This window comes from Triturus cristatus, chromosome 8, assembly GCF_964204655.1.
Source record: "Triturus cristatus chromosome 8, aTriCri1.1, whole genome shotgun sequence".
Classification (NCBI taxonomy): domain Eukaryota; kingdom Metazoa; phylum Chordata; class Amphibia; order Caudata; family Salamandridae; genus Triturus; species Triturus cristatus.
In genome coordinates this window covers 796139174-796154720 of record NC_140591.1, presented here as the reverse complement: position 1 = coordinate 796154720, position 15547 = coordinate 796139174, and the positions used below count along the sequence as shown (strand labels likewise).

Here is a 15547-nt window from a genome sequence, read left to right as displayed (position 1 = left end):
TACCGCGTTTTACCGCGTGAGGGACAAAGCAGCTCTGCTTGGCAACCGAGGTGCAAATCCTGACCCGCATCTCTGTGTCTCCTATCAACCATGCAGAGGTGGATGTACGTATGATGTAGATAGGAAAACATTGGACACATGAATACAATATGCATGGAGTCACAGATCTAAATATTATCGTAACTACAGATACGCAGTTTTGGCAATTAATACCAGGCTCCCTTCGGAAACAAAAGCTGGAGAAAAATGTCTATCCTTAAAAATGTTAATAGATGTTGTTGCCTAGTGGACATTTACAAGAGGAGATAGGGCTACAATCCACTTTCAGATTTAACCAGGGCGTACGTCTGAAGGGTCTGTTTTGACAAGGCACAACTCTCGCCTTTTAGTAGTCACCCTGTGAAAAAAAGTATTTTTAAACCATCTGAGATCCTTTTATGTTATTCCTCTAGGGTTAGAATATAAGCCTAGACTCCCTAATTCCTTTAACTATTTATTTAGATATTGTAACCATGGCATATGAGCCACATTATCCAAAAGCAAACAGTCCTGTACAATAATCCTATTAAAATGCAAGTACTCTTTATACCAAACCGTTCACCACATAAGGTGAAGGCGAACTCGAATAAAATCTGAATAAAATGGCATACCTAACCTGCAATTTCGGTGCGAATTCCTTGAACAATGGCTAGCACATTTCTCAGCAAGGTATTCGCTATCACCTGAATACAGTCAGTATTGCCACATCCCCAAAATAAGAGAACGAAGGTGGCCATATGAACACATTTGGCCTTATCGACATCAAGTAATAATTTCGGGGACTTATGCTGAATGCCCCTTGCAAAATATTAAAGCGAGAAATCTCATGTTGGAGGGCCCCTCTATTTTTAGATAAAAGAGGATCTCAGCTAAGGCCAGAATTGAGGAGCAAGCTTATGTAGGATACATTTTCTACCCTGGATAAGACTTGACCCTTTGCTGAAGGGTTATGAAATTTAACATTCCCAGGACCCACCACCATAGAGTTAAATTTGTTTGAATTTGTGGATAGGTCCAAGTTACCCATAACATCATTATTTAGATTCATTTAAATGTAAAGATCACCAGTAGTTGGGATTCAGACTTCTTAGAGACACAATACCCACTTTAACTGTTGCCAAGAAGGGCTTGTTTTAATTTCTGAAGGCTGGACAGCTGAAAATATATCCTCGTTAGCAAGGCAGCAACGTGTGACAATGTGCACCAAACACAACTAATGAGGCACCTTGGACAGAAGCTGAGTTCATTAGTGGCCCACAATTATTGGTGGAGAAGGCAAGAAGAGAATACTGACAGGCTGACCTCTGCTCTTCCCCATCTGGTTCTGACTTTAGAAGAGCAGCACACCAACACTGGGCAGGGGTGTGATGAAGGCTCCTGCAGCCCTCGCAATGCAAGGGGACTCACATCTCTTCAGGAGTCCACCAACAACACTTCAAGGGGGTGCCATTCCTCCCACGGCCTTTGTGATTATGGAGACTCAGAGGCCCTGCTTTGCATTCTGCAGGGGGGGCATCATTTATGTCGCTGGGGCATTCGAGCATGGGTGCCTTCAATTTCACCCCAATTTTGTACTCCAACTGTGTTTGTTTATGTTTCCATGAGGATACAGTGAGTGCAGACTGGTATTGCTAAAAACAGATTTGTTTCCAGTGTGAGGGAGAGTAACCATTCAGACATCAAGTAATGAGGAAAGGAGGCAAGAGCTGGTAAGGATGGAGAATGGGGAAAGCACTACTGCCTCTGTGCGTCAGCGCCCTCACTGCTGTTTTCCTTCGCTGTCTTCTTGTTTTCAGCTTCTCAATTACCTCTCTGTCCACACCTTTCACCTGAGTTCCATACCTCCTCCATGTAAGTAGCCTCAAGAGGGTTTGGAAATTAGAGAGCTACAAACAGCAGATGCTCTCCTTCTCTTGAGTCCTCCTTTGTTCTAGTGATGTGTGGCTATTCTCCCCATCTGATTCCACCACAAAGCAAAAAAGTGGAGGTATCTGGCCTAGAACCTTCCATTTTATGCCAAGCAACTGTCAGTCAAGGACAGGGATTTTCTCTTCTTATGAATTTGCGTGCTCTCCAACCAAAGGTGAACAAATGTTGCAAATTAAAGCTGTACTGTTTGGTTGTCTGTGTTATGAAGAAGTTTGAAAGGAGTGAGATTGGGATGAAGGGATGTGCCTTAAATGTCATGTTTGCCTGGGTGTGCATTCAGATCAGACTCCAACTGTGTACACTTAGGCTGTGTACATTTGGAGTGGGTTGTCTTTCTGTGCGTAATTTCATTTAAAGGAAACCTTTTACTGTCAAGCAGATGCTGAAGATTTTCAGGAATGTTGTCACATAATGTTGTAGTAGGGCTGACTGAAAGTTGTGTGACGCTGTTGAAAAAATAATTTTGACTGCATATGAAGACTACCTTCATGTAGATGGTCCCAGCATGGAAATTTCCTGTTAAACCACCCCCATAGGCTCCTCTGATATGAAATTAAGAGTTTTCCATGTGCCTCAATATTAACCCCAATTTAGTGCCACCAGCAGTTACATTAACATAGAGCTGTTGTGGTGAGTGGTGAATTCGGTGCCCAGCAGGATTACTGGTGAACCCGCAGAATCCCATGTTGAGTGGCATTAATGAAAGATATATTCCCAAGAACTTCAGCAAGAGAGCCAGCAGGTAAGACTGATGTGTGTTAGTAGGTGAGGTTGAATGTGTGCTCATCAATTTAGAAGTTGACTTACCACCCCTGCAATCAGGTGCAAAGTCACAAATGCATGTACACCTACACGCATATGAGAATGTATAACTTTTGTGAATCAATGTTTAATGAAGCATGGACAGTTTGGTGCAGTAAGCACAAAATTCTGCTTTTTATTCCCCATGAACTCGTAAATGTGTGGTATTTATCGCACTCGATAGATTCTGACTAAGTTGCATTTCATCTGGTGTGATACATATTACACTAATGTCCCGCTAATTAAAGAGTGGTCCTCTTAGTGAAGGCCTAAATAGAATAGTATCCTGTATTAAATTGTTTTTAATAGCTTTTTTTAATAGCTTTTTTTCCTTTGTCTGTTTCTAGAAAGGAGGGAAACTCACATCATCGTCTGGGCTTCCTCTATGAAGTCATCTTCTGACATAGAGCCCTCTTTGATCATCTTTATTGCAACATCATATTTTCCTTTCCACCTCCCTCGTTGCACCGTTCCAAATTGTCCACTGCCCAGCTCCTCCAATAGAGAGATCTCCGACCGCCTCAACTCCCATATGCCTAGAGGAACAAAACACATTTTGTAGGTACTTAGTTTTATTGAATATTACACTTCCTAAGAAAATACTTTGGGGCTTATTTACAAGCCCCTTGCGCCGCAGATGTGTCTCTTTTAACATGGGAAAAAGTGACGTACCAGTGGCGCAAAGGGGCTTGTAAATAAGCCTCTTTGTTGCCAAGAATATGTTAAGCAGAAATACAAATATACGTCCTTTATAAAGCACATTTTAGGGGCAAGTTATTCATGGTTTAAATTTTTTGCTTTAACACGATAGTTAAGAAGGTCTAAGAGTTTCCAAATATATTTTATTCTATGTTTCACATTTTTCACACTCGTTACTTGGGTAATTCAAGCTACATTCGGCCTAATACCCTTTTTAGTAATGTACCCTTTCAGCAAGTTTACTACTTTTTGATGGCGTGCCAATGGATGAAATTCCGCCCATCACCTTGCCATTGTTCCTTTTCAAGGCAAATATAGGGGGCATATTAACAAGCCAGGCGATAAAATTATCGCCGCTTTAGCGGCAGAAAACTGCCGCTAAAACGGCGATAATGGGCGTGATAATATGCTCTATGGAATTCCAATTGAAACCCATGTTAGATGTCCTTGTCATCTAACATGGGCTTCAATTGGAATTTCAGAGCTCCAGAACTAATTCCTATATAATGTTTGTATATAAATTCTCAGCATCCATCATTATTATCAAGATCTTTTCTTGATCACTGTACTGCAGATTTTCAACCTGATTTATGATGTCCATGGTATCTCTCCCAAACAAATGAACCTCTTCAATGAACGGTTTTGAAAAATGTGTGAATACTTGGCTAAAACTTCCAGAATTGAGATAGTTCCTTATATTATTGGACTTCCTGGAGGGTTTGATGTATCATGGTAAAGTTTAGGAAGTGTACACATCACTTGTGTTCTTGCATTCTGATTGTCCAGATATGCTAGTATATTGTTAATTAGCCAGTCTTCCTTTCCATCTGTTAAGATGTACTGAATTTCCTCATGCATTTCTCTAGTGGGGTCATAATTTATCTTTCTGTAATGTTCTGCCTTATTAAGTTGCCATGGAATTTCCCCCTTGTTTTAGGATCTATCCTGGATCATGATATCACTGCCCTTATTGGCTGTTTCCACTGGAGTAGAGACATTTAGAACAACATTTACAAGTATGTTACTACTCAATCGGGAGCTTGTATAGTGCAGCTACTCACTCGTGAGGGTCCCAAGGTGCTTAGGGGGGGGCTGCTGATCCATCTGGGTGCGGACATTCAGTCGAGAGCCAGGTCTTGATGTCCTTCCTGATTTGCGTCAGTGATGGGGATTGCTTGAGGTTGAGTCTTGGCGGAGATGTAGGTGAAGGATCTTCCTCTAATTCTGGTCTTGTGAATCCTTGGGACGGTGGCCATGGGCAAGTTGGGCGAAGGGAAGATGTCTTGCGGGTACATCTAATGAGATTAGATGGTTCAGATATGCTGGTCCTGCATCATGGCGAGCTTTGTAGGCATGTGTGAGGAGCTTGAAGGTGATTCTCTTGTTGATTGGGAGCCAGTGAAGGTGTCATAGGAGTTGTGGTATGTGGCTGCGACAGATGATGTCGAGGACCGGTCTGGCTGTAGCATTTTGGACGTTCTGTAGTGTCCTGATCTGTTTCTGGGTGATGCCGGCATAGAGTGCATTGCTGTAGTCAAGTCTGCTGGTGATGAGTGAGTGGGTGACCGTCTTTCTGGACTCTGTGGGGATCCATCTTAATGTCTTTTGAAGCAAGCAGAGCATGTGAAAGCAATATAAAAACCCAGGGCCCGAATCACAGAACTAACTTAAGACAAAATCCTAAACTTACTAGCATTTTGGTGTTCACAGAAGGCACTTACTAATTTCGGTATTCACAGAAGTCCTAAATGCCTTCTGTGAATACCGAAAGTCTTAAGGTTAGGGTTTTTCAAAGGTAAGGAGTAGTAAAGTTAGGACTCATAACTTTACTACTCCTAAATTGAGAAAAATCCTAAATATAAGACTTTCGGTATTCGCAGAAGGCATTTAGGAGTCCTAAAGTTAGGAGTCCTAACTTTACTACTCCTAAACGGAGAAAAATCCTAACTTTAAGACTTTCGGTATTCACAGAAGGCATTTAGGAGTCCTAAAGTTAGGAGTCCTAACTTTACTACTCCTAAACTGAGAAGAATCCTAACTTTAAGACTTTCGGTATTCACAGAAGGCATTTAGGAGTCCTGAAGTTAGGAGTCCTAACTTTACTACTCCTAAACTTGGAAAAATCCAAACTTTAAGACTTTTGGTTTTCACAGAAGGCATTTAGGAGTCCAAAAGTTAGGACTCCTAACTTCTGTGAATACTGAAATGAGTAAGTGCCTTCTGTGAATACCAAACTGAGTAAGTGCCTTCTGTGAATACCAAAATGGTAGTAAGTTTTGGATTTTGTCTTAAGATAGTTCTGTGAATCGGGCCCCCAGTATTTGTAAAGTGCTAACTAATCACCCGTAAGGGTCTCAAGGCGCTGAGGGCCTTTGGGAGAATAAGTGAGCTATTGCCCAGAGTCACATGATGCTGAGCTGATCTGCCTCTGGCACTGGGGATTGAACCGTGAGCCCTGTGCTTCAGAGTCAGCTGCCCTGGCAGGTTCACCACACCTCAGGATGAGGATATAGCATTTATTTGGCGGTTCATTGTGAGTGAGAAGTCCAGTATGATGCCAAGGTTGTGTGCCTGGTCCGTATGAAGGAGGTGTTTCCAGTGCAGCGGGCCACCAGGAGTTATCCCAAGATGAGGGGGTGGGTCTCAGGATAAGTACTTCAGTCTTGTCTGAGTTGAGCTTGAGGCTGCTGTGTTTCATCCAGGTGGCATCAGTCTTCATTCTGCTGTGAAAGTTGATTCTGGTGGATGGGGTTCGTTGGTGAGGGAGAGGATCAGCTGGGTGTCGTCGTTTCTGACGTTGGCCACAAGGGGGACCATGTAGATGTTGAAGACTGTAAGGCTCAGGGAAGAGCCCCCGGCACTCTGCAGCTGATCTCTGTGGATTCTGAGAGGAACCAGGGTAGTCTGACTCGCTGTGTTCAGCCGCTAAGGAAGGAGTGGATTCAGTCTAGTACCTTGTCTCAAATGCCAACGTTGTGGACTCTCATGATTAGAGTGTGGTGGGAAACAGTGTCGAAGACGGCCGAGAGGTCCAGTAGGATGAGGGCTGTGGTTTGACCCCAGTCGAGGAGGGAGCGGATGCCATTGTGGCAGTGAGGAGTGTGGTCTCCGTGCTGTGGTTGCTTCAGAAGCTGGTTTGCGAGAGTCCAGGATGTGGTTCTCTTAGATGAACTTGGAGAGTTGGGCATTGATGGCCTTTTGGATGACCTTTGCTGTTAAAGGGAGGAGGGAGATTGGTCAGAATTTCTTGAGGTCTGTCAGGTCGGCAGACAGCTTCTTCAGCAGGGTGTTGATCTCTGCGTGTCTCTAGTCATCGGGGAAGGTGGCAGTTTCGATGGAGCAGTTGATGGCGTGGCAAAGCTCAAGGGCGATGGAGGTGGCTGATCTATGGAAGATGTGATACGGGCAAGGATATGATGGGGCTCTGGAGTGGATGCTCTTCATGGTCTTGAGTGTGTCATCAGTGGTGAGAGGAGTCTAGTTGAGCACGATATGTTAGGGTGCAGAGTGATTGCGTGTGGTGGTGACAGGCATTGTGGTAGGTTCTTGGGTTTCAAAGCTGTTGTAGATCTTCCTGATCTCGTGGTGGAAGAAGGTGCCAAGTTTGGGGCATCTGTGGTCTCGCTGTTGGCCCTGGTGAACTCCTTAACGATAGAGAAGAGTTATTTGCTGTTTCGTGCATTGGCATTGAGTCTGTCTTGGAGGGCCATTTTCTTTGTGGTTTTGAGAAGGAGGTAGTGTGCGTTGATAGGAGTTTTGAAGGTTACATGGGCTTCCTGGTTTTAGTATTGGTGTAGTTGGAGATCCATTGGTAAAGGTTGCGTGCTGAGGTGTTGGTGTCTGTTGATGTTGGGTGTGTGGTCATACTGAGGAAGTCAACAAGAAGTTCTGTGGTGGTCTTGTTTCGGCTACGAAGGGGTGGCGGCGAGGACAGTGATGAATGGTAGAAGTTGCAAAGGCGAAGTGCACACAGTGGTCGTCAGTCAAGAGGAGTTTGGTGGTGTGGCTCTAGGTGATTTTCCCGCTGGTGGGAAAGACGGGGTCGAGCATGTGTCAGGCTGTGTGGGTCGGTGCGGTGACTAGCTGCTTGAGTTCGATTTTGGCAAGGTTCTCCAGTAGGTCAGCAGTGTTCTGGTCACTTGGGTTGCCCAGGTGGAAGTCGAGGTCTCTGAGAAGGATGTAATCATTGGTTGCGAAAGCCAGGGGCGAAATGAGGTCTATGGCGATGGTGTTGATGAAGGGTGCGTGGGGCCTGGTGGGGCCTGTAGATGAGGGTGCCACAGAGTGTGGTGCTGGGATTGGTCTGGATCTGGAAGTGGAGGTGTTCCAGGGTTGCCATTAGGTCATTTGAGTTAGTGGTCTGTCGGAGGGTACTCTTGTGAATGCTGGAGATGCCTCCTGCTGTTTAGTTGGGGCGGTCCTTGTGGGTGATTTTGTAGCCATTGGGGATGGCAGTGGCGATGTCTGCTCCAGAACAGGGTTTGATCCAGGTTTCTGTGAAGAAGGTGATGTCGAGAGTTGCGGCGTCAAGGAGATCCCAGATTTCTGTGGTGTGTTTGTGGAGGGAGTACGTGTTGAGGAGGATGCAGTTGAGCCAGTATGGTGCGCTGTTGGTCAGCTGGGTGGTGAGAAGAGCTGGCAAGTTGGCGTGGGTGAAGGTGTGACTGCAGTTCCAGCAAGAGAAGGGTCCTTGGGACTCCTTTCACGACGTGAGCTGGCAGGTGTTGTGGTGTCCTGAGTTTAGGGCGTGGAGGGTGCAGGCATCGTAGTGGTGGACGGTCCGATAAGCACAGGCCCTGGCGCTGGGAGTGGTCCAGGCACGGACAGGCATAGAAGGGCTTGCCTTTGGGTGCCTTCGGCCAATGGACTGCACTTTAAATGAGCTGAAACTTCCATTATATAGTGCTGCAGAGGCTGGACAGCTGGGAGGCAGAAAATGCAGGGTGCGGGAACAGTCACTGGAGGGGGCAGAACCAGGGGGGATTGCAGCTGCCAGGATGGCAAAGAAAGCAAAAACAGAGGAAAATGAAAGAAAACGGAAAAAGGCAGAAGCAGGAGAAAAAGTAAAAGAGGCAGAGAAAAGCAGAGAAGGAGATGCAGAGAAGGAGAGACACAAGGGCAGTCGGGAGAGGAGTTGGCCTAACGGCTAAGGCGCTCAACCTCGGACCTGGGGGAACTGGGTTCGAGTCTCGGTAACGACACTAAACCTCCTGTGATTCTGGGCAAATCACTTAATCTCCCCGTGCCTAACAAAAAACAAAAACAAACAAAAAAATGAATGTGTGTCTTCATGTAACGTAACTGGTCCTATGTAAAGCGCTCTGGTACCTGATTGAATTCGGGTCAAGTTTGCGCTATATAAAACTCTGCTAAAAAAAAAAGCAGCAGAGCAGTGATGCTCTACCACTAGATCACCAAGGTTGAGGTGCAGGCAGGAGCCTGCGGGTGGAGAAGGGCCTCGATCTCCTGACCAGAGGATCAGCCACAGGGGCAGGGGCGCAAGCAGCTACCAGATGGAGCTGTGCAGCAAAGGGAGCAGTCCACTATAAGGTCAGTGGACTGCTAGTAACAAGTAACTAGTCCCACATTGGCGAAGAGCTAACCACTGGGACAGAGATCTCCATTGTTTGGTGGAGCTCGCTATATGGTAAAGTGTAGGGATAAGTATTACAGTGTAATATTTTTTCAAATATTTTAATGTAGAACAAGAATAGTAAATTAAAGTATAAGCTCATAGAAGGTAGTGCACACAGCGCTGCTGGTATCATTCCCTCTGATTTTAAATGTGCACAAAACTTGTTTTATCCTGTTTTTACCTTGTCTTTTTAACAATTACTTTGGGTAACTTTTAGCTTTGTTTAAATTTTAACTTTTTGTTTCCCTGCCACGTGCACTTTAACCTGCTCACCTCTTTCTTCAGTCCCTGTTGCTCCGCTCCCAGGTCCACTGCAGCAGCTAGGTTGCTGTTTGAGTGGAGGGAGTTGCTCTCTCTTTCTTTCCAGGAAGAGGGTTTCTCCCACTTCCCTTGGGCCACTACACAGCAGCCATTTTGGAGGTGAGCCGCTCTAATCTTCTTCCAACTCAAGTCAGGGCTTCTGGGTATAAACTTAGCCAATGGTGCTGACGCTCTCAGAATAAGCTCAGAGAAGGTAGTGCACACAGCGCTGCTGGTGTCATTCGCTTCAATTTTAAACATGCTCAAAACTTGTTTATACCTTGTCTTTTTAACAATTACTGTGGCTAACTTTTTGCTTTGATTACATTGTATCTGTTTGTTTCCCTGCTGCATGAACTTTAACCCGCTCACCTCTTACATTGGTCCCCTGTAGGTTCACTCCCCAGTCCACTGCAGTAGCTAGGCGGCTGTTTGAGTGGCGGGAGATGCTCTCTCCTTCTTTCCAGGAAGAGGGATTCTCCCACATCCCTTGGTCCACTACACGGCGGCCATTTGGAGGTGAGATGCTCTAGTCTTCCTCCAACTCCCATCAGGGCTTCTGGGTATAAACTTAGCTGATGGCGCTGATGCCCAGCGCACGCACGCAGCCGGTGCACCAGCAGCATGCCAAAGGCAAGCCTGTCTGCACCCCTCTGCAAGCGTCCGGCTGGGCCAGGGCCACCCCCGTCGGTTTCAGTCCTCACTGCCACATATACTCTTCAGAGTTACTCATGAGATTGAGGATCTCTCCCAGTAAGAATTAAGCAAAACTAAAGGGAATGATGGACGGAGTGTTGAACATTGCAAGCACTCACCCCCAGTCAACTGATCTGGGTTTAATCAGGGTCCCTTGCTCACTTTCTTACTGGATTCAAGATAGCCTGGCTGATGACGGCTGATTAGCCAGAAACCGGTCCCAGGATGCTTGTTTCCAGTCCAGGGAAGACATGGCTTGGCAGTTCGGGCTGGACTGTTCCCATGAGGCACAGGGTCAGACTGATTGCATATGGCCATGTCTGAACTGGGGCGGTGGGAGTGAGCTAAAGAATGATGATGGATCAAACCCAGATGAATTGACTGGGGATGAATGCTTGCAATGTTCAACAATCCGCCCATTCTCCCCTTTGGTTTTCCCAGTAAGAATTACCTTAACTCCATTTGTCCACTTATGGACATTTTGACTTGTGCTCAATGGTCTTATACTTTACCTCCTCCACCTAAATCACGCCGGGTCCCTGCCTCCTCCTCAGTCTACAAAATTATGTCTATTAACTGCAGATCCTTATCCAAACATGCCAAACAAATCTCTATCCTGCTCCAAGAGGAATGCTCCAACGCGCTATTTCTCACGGAAACCTGGCTCAACGCTGAGTCAGAACCTGACCTAGTCCAATGTCTCCTACCGGGTCATCATATCCAGAGGAAAGATCAGGAACAGGGGTGGGAAGGAGGCATTGCCATTATTCTAAAAGAAGGTTATAAATGTCGCATTATCCACAATATCCTTCATGTCTGTGAGAACTTCTCCTTCTCCATCTCACTTTCTTCAACTCATACCTTCTCAGGTATCCTTCTATACCATTCCCCAAGTCCCCATAAACAACTGTTTAGAATCCTGCCAGAAGCTGTTGCTAACTTGGCAAGCTCCCCTTCTAACTTTACTATACTGGGGGATTTCACTTTGCATTTTGATGACCCCTCAGACCCAGTAGCGACTGAACTAACCCAAAATAATTTGGCTCTCTGGATAAAGCGAAATGTTACGAACCCTCACTATGAAAAAGGGCATCTTCTAGATCCCATTTTCTCCAAACTGCAATGAACTTTCAGTCAGAGACCCAGTCCCAGTACCATGGTCCGACCACTCTCTTGGGATCTTTTGGGATATATCAAAACCCCCCCTTAATGCTGGCACGACCAGTAGCTGGAAACGTTCTATATTGATACAAGAACAACCTTTGACCATAACAACTTCACTCCCGTCCCCGTTTGAATTATTACTTGGGCTGGAGGCCTGGGGCTGCCTGTGGCGTCAGGTGGAATATGGCTACTATAAAAAGGTCAGGTTTAAGTCCCTGATGGGTACTTTTAAAGTCTTTACCTCAGTTCGGAAACTTTGAGGTCTAGGTAGGTTGAACCATCATACTCCTATTAATCATCACCCTAATTTGCCTGCTATTTTTGGGAGATCTTATCTTCAAGTTGGTTCAACTGGGGTATTCTTAAATTGGCGACTTTTTTTTCAACTGAAGGTATCTTGACTTTTGAAGCCATTAAGACCCGCTATAATTTGAGCCATAATGAGGATTATAAATATCTAGCAGTTAGGGATTTTTTGGCTCCCAAGGCCGGCGAGCCCTCGGGGTTTGCCCCAAACCATCTAATTAACAAACTAAGTGGGTTCCCTATGCCTCGCATCGTGCATATTTACTCAACTCTTAATGAGCTTATGCCCGACGACCTGGACAGAGTCTCCTGTAAGTGGCAGCAAAAATTAGACACTACAGATAATGTTCTTAGCCTTGCATTATGTATGTTTGCTCAGAGCGACTTACCCTCGGCCAAACTTCAGGCACCGTTTTTTAAAACTGGCTTCTTTCTTTATATCACGCCAGGCAGAATTGCGAAATGGGGGGACAGGCCGGGGAACACTATGCCCCAGATGTACGGAATCAGGAGCAGACTCCATCCATATGTTTGCCTCTTGTGCACTACTGGGACCCCTGCTTAATCAAATCCAGGATTTTTTTTAAAAGGGTTTAAAACAAGATATTCCGCTCTCTCCCACAACTATCCTGATGGCATTTACGATACTGTGGATAGGAAGAATGGTGGGGCTTTGATATTTTTTGCCATGACAATCTACAGGCTACGCATTACATCAGCTTGGATAGACCTTATCCCTCCTTCATTTTCTCAGTGTCTAGCTAGACTTATTGTCACTTTTAATCTTGAGAAAGCCATTTATTCCAAAAAAGGCAGGCAGGCCAAAAAGAAGGGTCTAATGATATGGGAGCCCTTATCCGGGTGGCTCAGTCAGAGTAATGATTAATGAACCTCCGGTCTGAATAGGAACTGTTTATGAATGCTAACCTGAGATTTGATCAAGCTCCTCGTAGCATGTAAGACTGTGCCCCCTTTTGAATCGAATCAAAGATTAATGTCTTTACAACTGAATGAATGATTTATGTATTGTATCTTATGTATTATAATGTGTATTGACCAGCTGTAATTGTTTAAAATCTCTCCTGGCCAATTTGGACACTGTCCTGCTGTGATATACTGTCAGTAGCGAAGAATGATGAATTCCGAAAATCTTACTGCTAGGCTGAAATTAGGTTATGCTATTCCTGCTGGTCGCTTCACTCATCTTAGCAAGCTATTTAGTATATCTCTGCTTTTTTCACACATGACACTTCAATATGGATATGAACTTTGAGATGAGGATTGTTTTAATTCCTCCAAGGTCTTTTTATTTCATTGTTAAACTGGGACGGCCGGGTTATATTGCTTATTTTGCACATTTTTCATATAGTAGCACAAGCCACTTTAATTGCTGCACTCTGTCCCTTGAGATTGTGTGCATTATGATTATGGTCTTACAATCAATGTACTGACACTTTATGTATGTACTTGCCTCAGACCCAAGCTGTGTTTACATGCTTCAAGCATCCGAACGAGCGGTAGTGTAACCACTATGACTGTGCTCATAATCTATATGGACTATTCTTTTTATGATTTATCTTTCTTTATCCTTCTTTTTCTCTTGATTTCTTCTTTATAAGTGGCAAATATATTCACTGTTTGATTTATGTGGAGAGTGAGGGGGCGCTGAGCTATCTGGAATTGTAACACTTTAGTTGTTCGTACTGCATATTAAAAAAAAAAAACTTACATCGTATCTCAGTGAAAAGGAGGTACAATTAGACCTAAAGGTATATGTTGAAAATGGGGAAGATACACACAAAAACGTACCGTGATGTGTACTTCAGGAAACACAGTGCTACATGCCAGTAGTTTATAGCCTAGCAAACTAAAGAATAGCATGCTGAGAACTTACGCATGTGGAAACATTGCAGTAGCCCAGATCAGCTCTTTAACAGATTTGAATCCCAAGGCTATGGTAAATTCATCTTGGAAGGGGCCAAAAACAAAGCAAATATGAAATCCAGAGAACACTTGATATTCTCAGAAAAGACAAAGAATCCACCTACTCAGCAAGATCAGAGTTTTTGTTTCATTATAGGGTACAATACTCAAGATCAGAGAATAAGAGCCATTCTTCAGAAACACTTGCACCTATTGCTAGGTGATCCAGTGATAGGTTCCAAAATACAAAGCAGACTACTTATCACTTTTCGGAAAGCAAGATCGATGAGACAGCACCTGGTTATTAATAGTACGTCCTGGGACTCAGTAAAAAGAGACATTACTGAGTGGGAGTAGAGATTTTAAACACCACAGAGGTGCCGCTACCATTTTCTGAAAAAAAGTGGAAGATCACGAAACCCCTGAATTTCAGGAGTGAGTTTGCAATATATGCTTTAAGATGCAGTTGTAGGAAGCTCTATATAGGTAGCATTATTCTACGTGTGCATCTTACAGCATATCAGAGCCATTAAGAACAAATATCAAACCTTTGAGGTGGCCAGGCATTTCGAAGCTGTACATGCGAGCAAGATAGAAGATCTAGAATATTTTGTGCTGAACCAGGTGCCAACTAGATTGAGGGGAGGAAACAGAGACAAATGTCTGAGGCAGCTTGAATACAGATACATTTTGAGATTCAATTCCAAGACGCCTAATGGCCTCAACACTGAGGAAGATTACATGACCCCTTATTAGCTGAATTAGCGAATGAATTATTAGAAATTATCAATCAGCCTGTTTTTAATTTCACACTATATAATTGTATTGTGATCTTTTAGTGGGGTTTCACACTAAGCACTTGCATGGCACTTTACAATATAATAACCACTGTTTGAGTAACATTAATTGGATATACCCAACAACCGTAGATAATTGAGTGTATAAATGAGTAATGTCAGTCCAATAATATCTTTTAGATCAGTTGGCCAATGGGCACTTGCCCAGATTTAAGTCTTAAGTACATGAGAAAATGTTTTTTTGCACATTGCATTATAAGATAAAAAAATGTATTACCATTTTAAATGAAATTGTTGGAAATAGGTCGTAAGGGGAGAATCTGCACATTTTAGTTCTATTACTATGATATAATTATCAATTGACAATGTGACTTGTTCAATTGTAATATGCACTTTACAGTCAGATATTGTGAATCAATGTTTGGAATGCTAAAGAGCATGGGTTTACTATTGTCGGTTGAGAATCATATATTTAGTAAGCCAGACAAGGGCTTAAAAAATTGCACGTCACTTTAAAAACTAAAACAAAAAAATGAAAATGTCACTTTGATAATTTATGTTGCACTGTCACGTTAAGGATTTTGAAAATGTGGTTCCAGTATAAAAAGAAATGCGATGGCAACTTGTATGGCAGTAGCCAGTAGGTAGTTATAGTTAGAAACTATGTTCCATAGGAAGAGCATTTTTTGATTTGCCAATAACTTTGGCGCCATTTGACAAATCTTCACCAAATTTTCAAAACCAATTGTTCACTTAGGTAAGCTCCTGTCTTGAAAGATTTGAGGTGATTTGTCAAGCGGGGGCCGAGAAAAAAGGGGGGTCCTAAAACGTGTTTTCTCCAAGTTAATTTCAATAGGAAACTATAGACACGGCTACAGCCTGAACTGCTGAACGGAATTACACCAAATTTGGCAGAGAGATAGGTATTGCTCCAGAAAGCACACTTCTTAAAAATGTTGTCAATCCGTTCAGTAGTTTATGAGATATATAAATATTTATAGATATCGATATTTGAGAATTGTGAGATCTGATTGGCGGAGCCCTCCTGAGCATGAGCTTGCCTCTGATTGGCTACCAACATTTCAAACCAAGAAGTGTTGGCAGTAATCTTGTGACTCGGTACCAAGGAAGAAGGAAAAAGGTGAGAGGAACATTAAAAAAGAAGAAAAGAGGGCAGGGTAAAAACACCCCTAGGCCTGGTCAGGGGGTCCCACAGAGACCACCAGGGCAAAAAACAGAATTGTTTAAAATTTTCAGC

General features: G+C 43.8%; 1 protein-coding gene across 1 annotated transcript in view; it reads right to left on the bottom strand.

The window, feature by feature from the left end:
* The window catches only part of BMX (BMX non-receptor tyrosine kinase), an 891026-nt gene that overhangs the window by 319869 nt on the left and 555610 nt on the right, over positions 1-15547 (bottom strand). The window contains exon 14 of the mRNA XM_085620470.1: positions 3134-3305. Within this exon, the coding sequence (XP_085476596.1) occupies positions 3134-3305 (172 nt within the window). The remainder of the gene's footprint in view (positions 1-3133; positions 3306-15547) is intronic.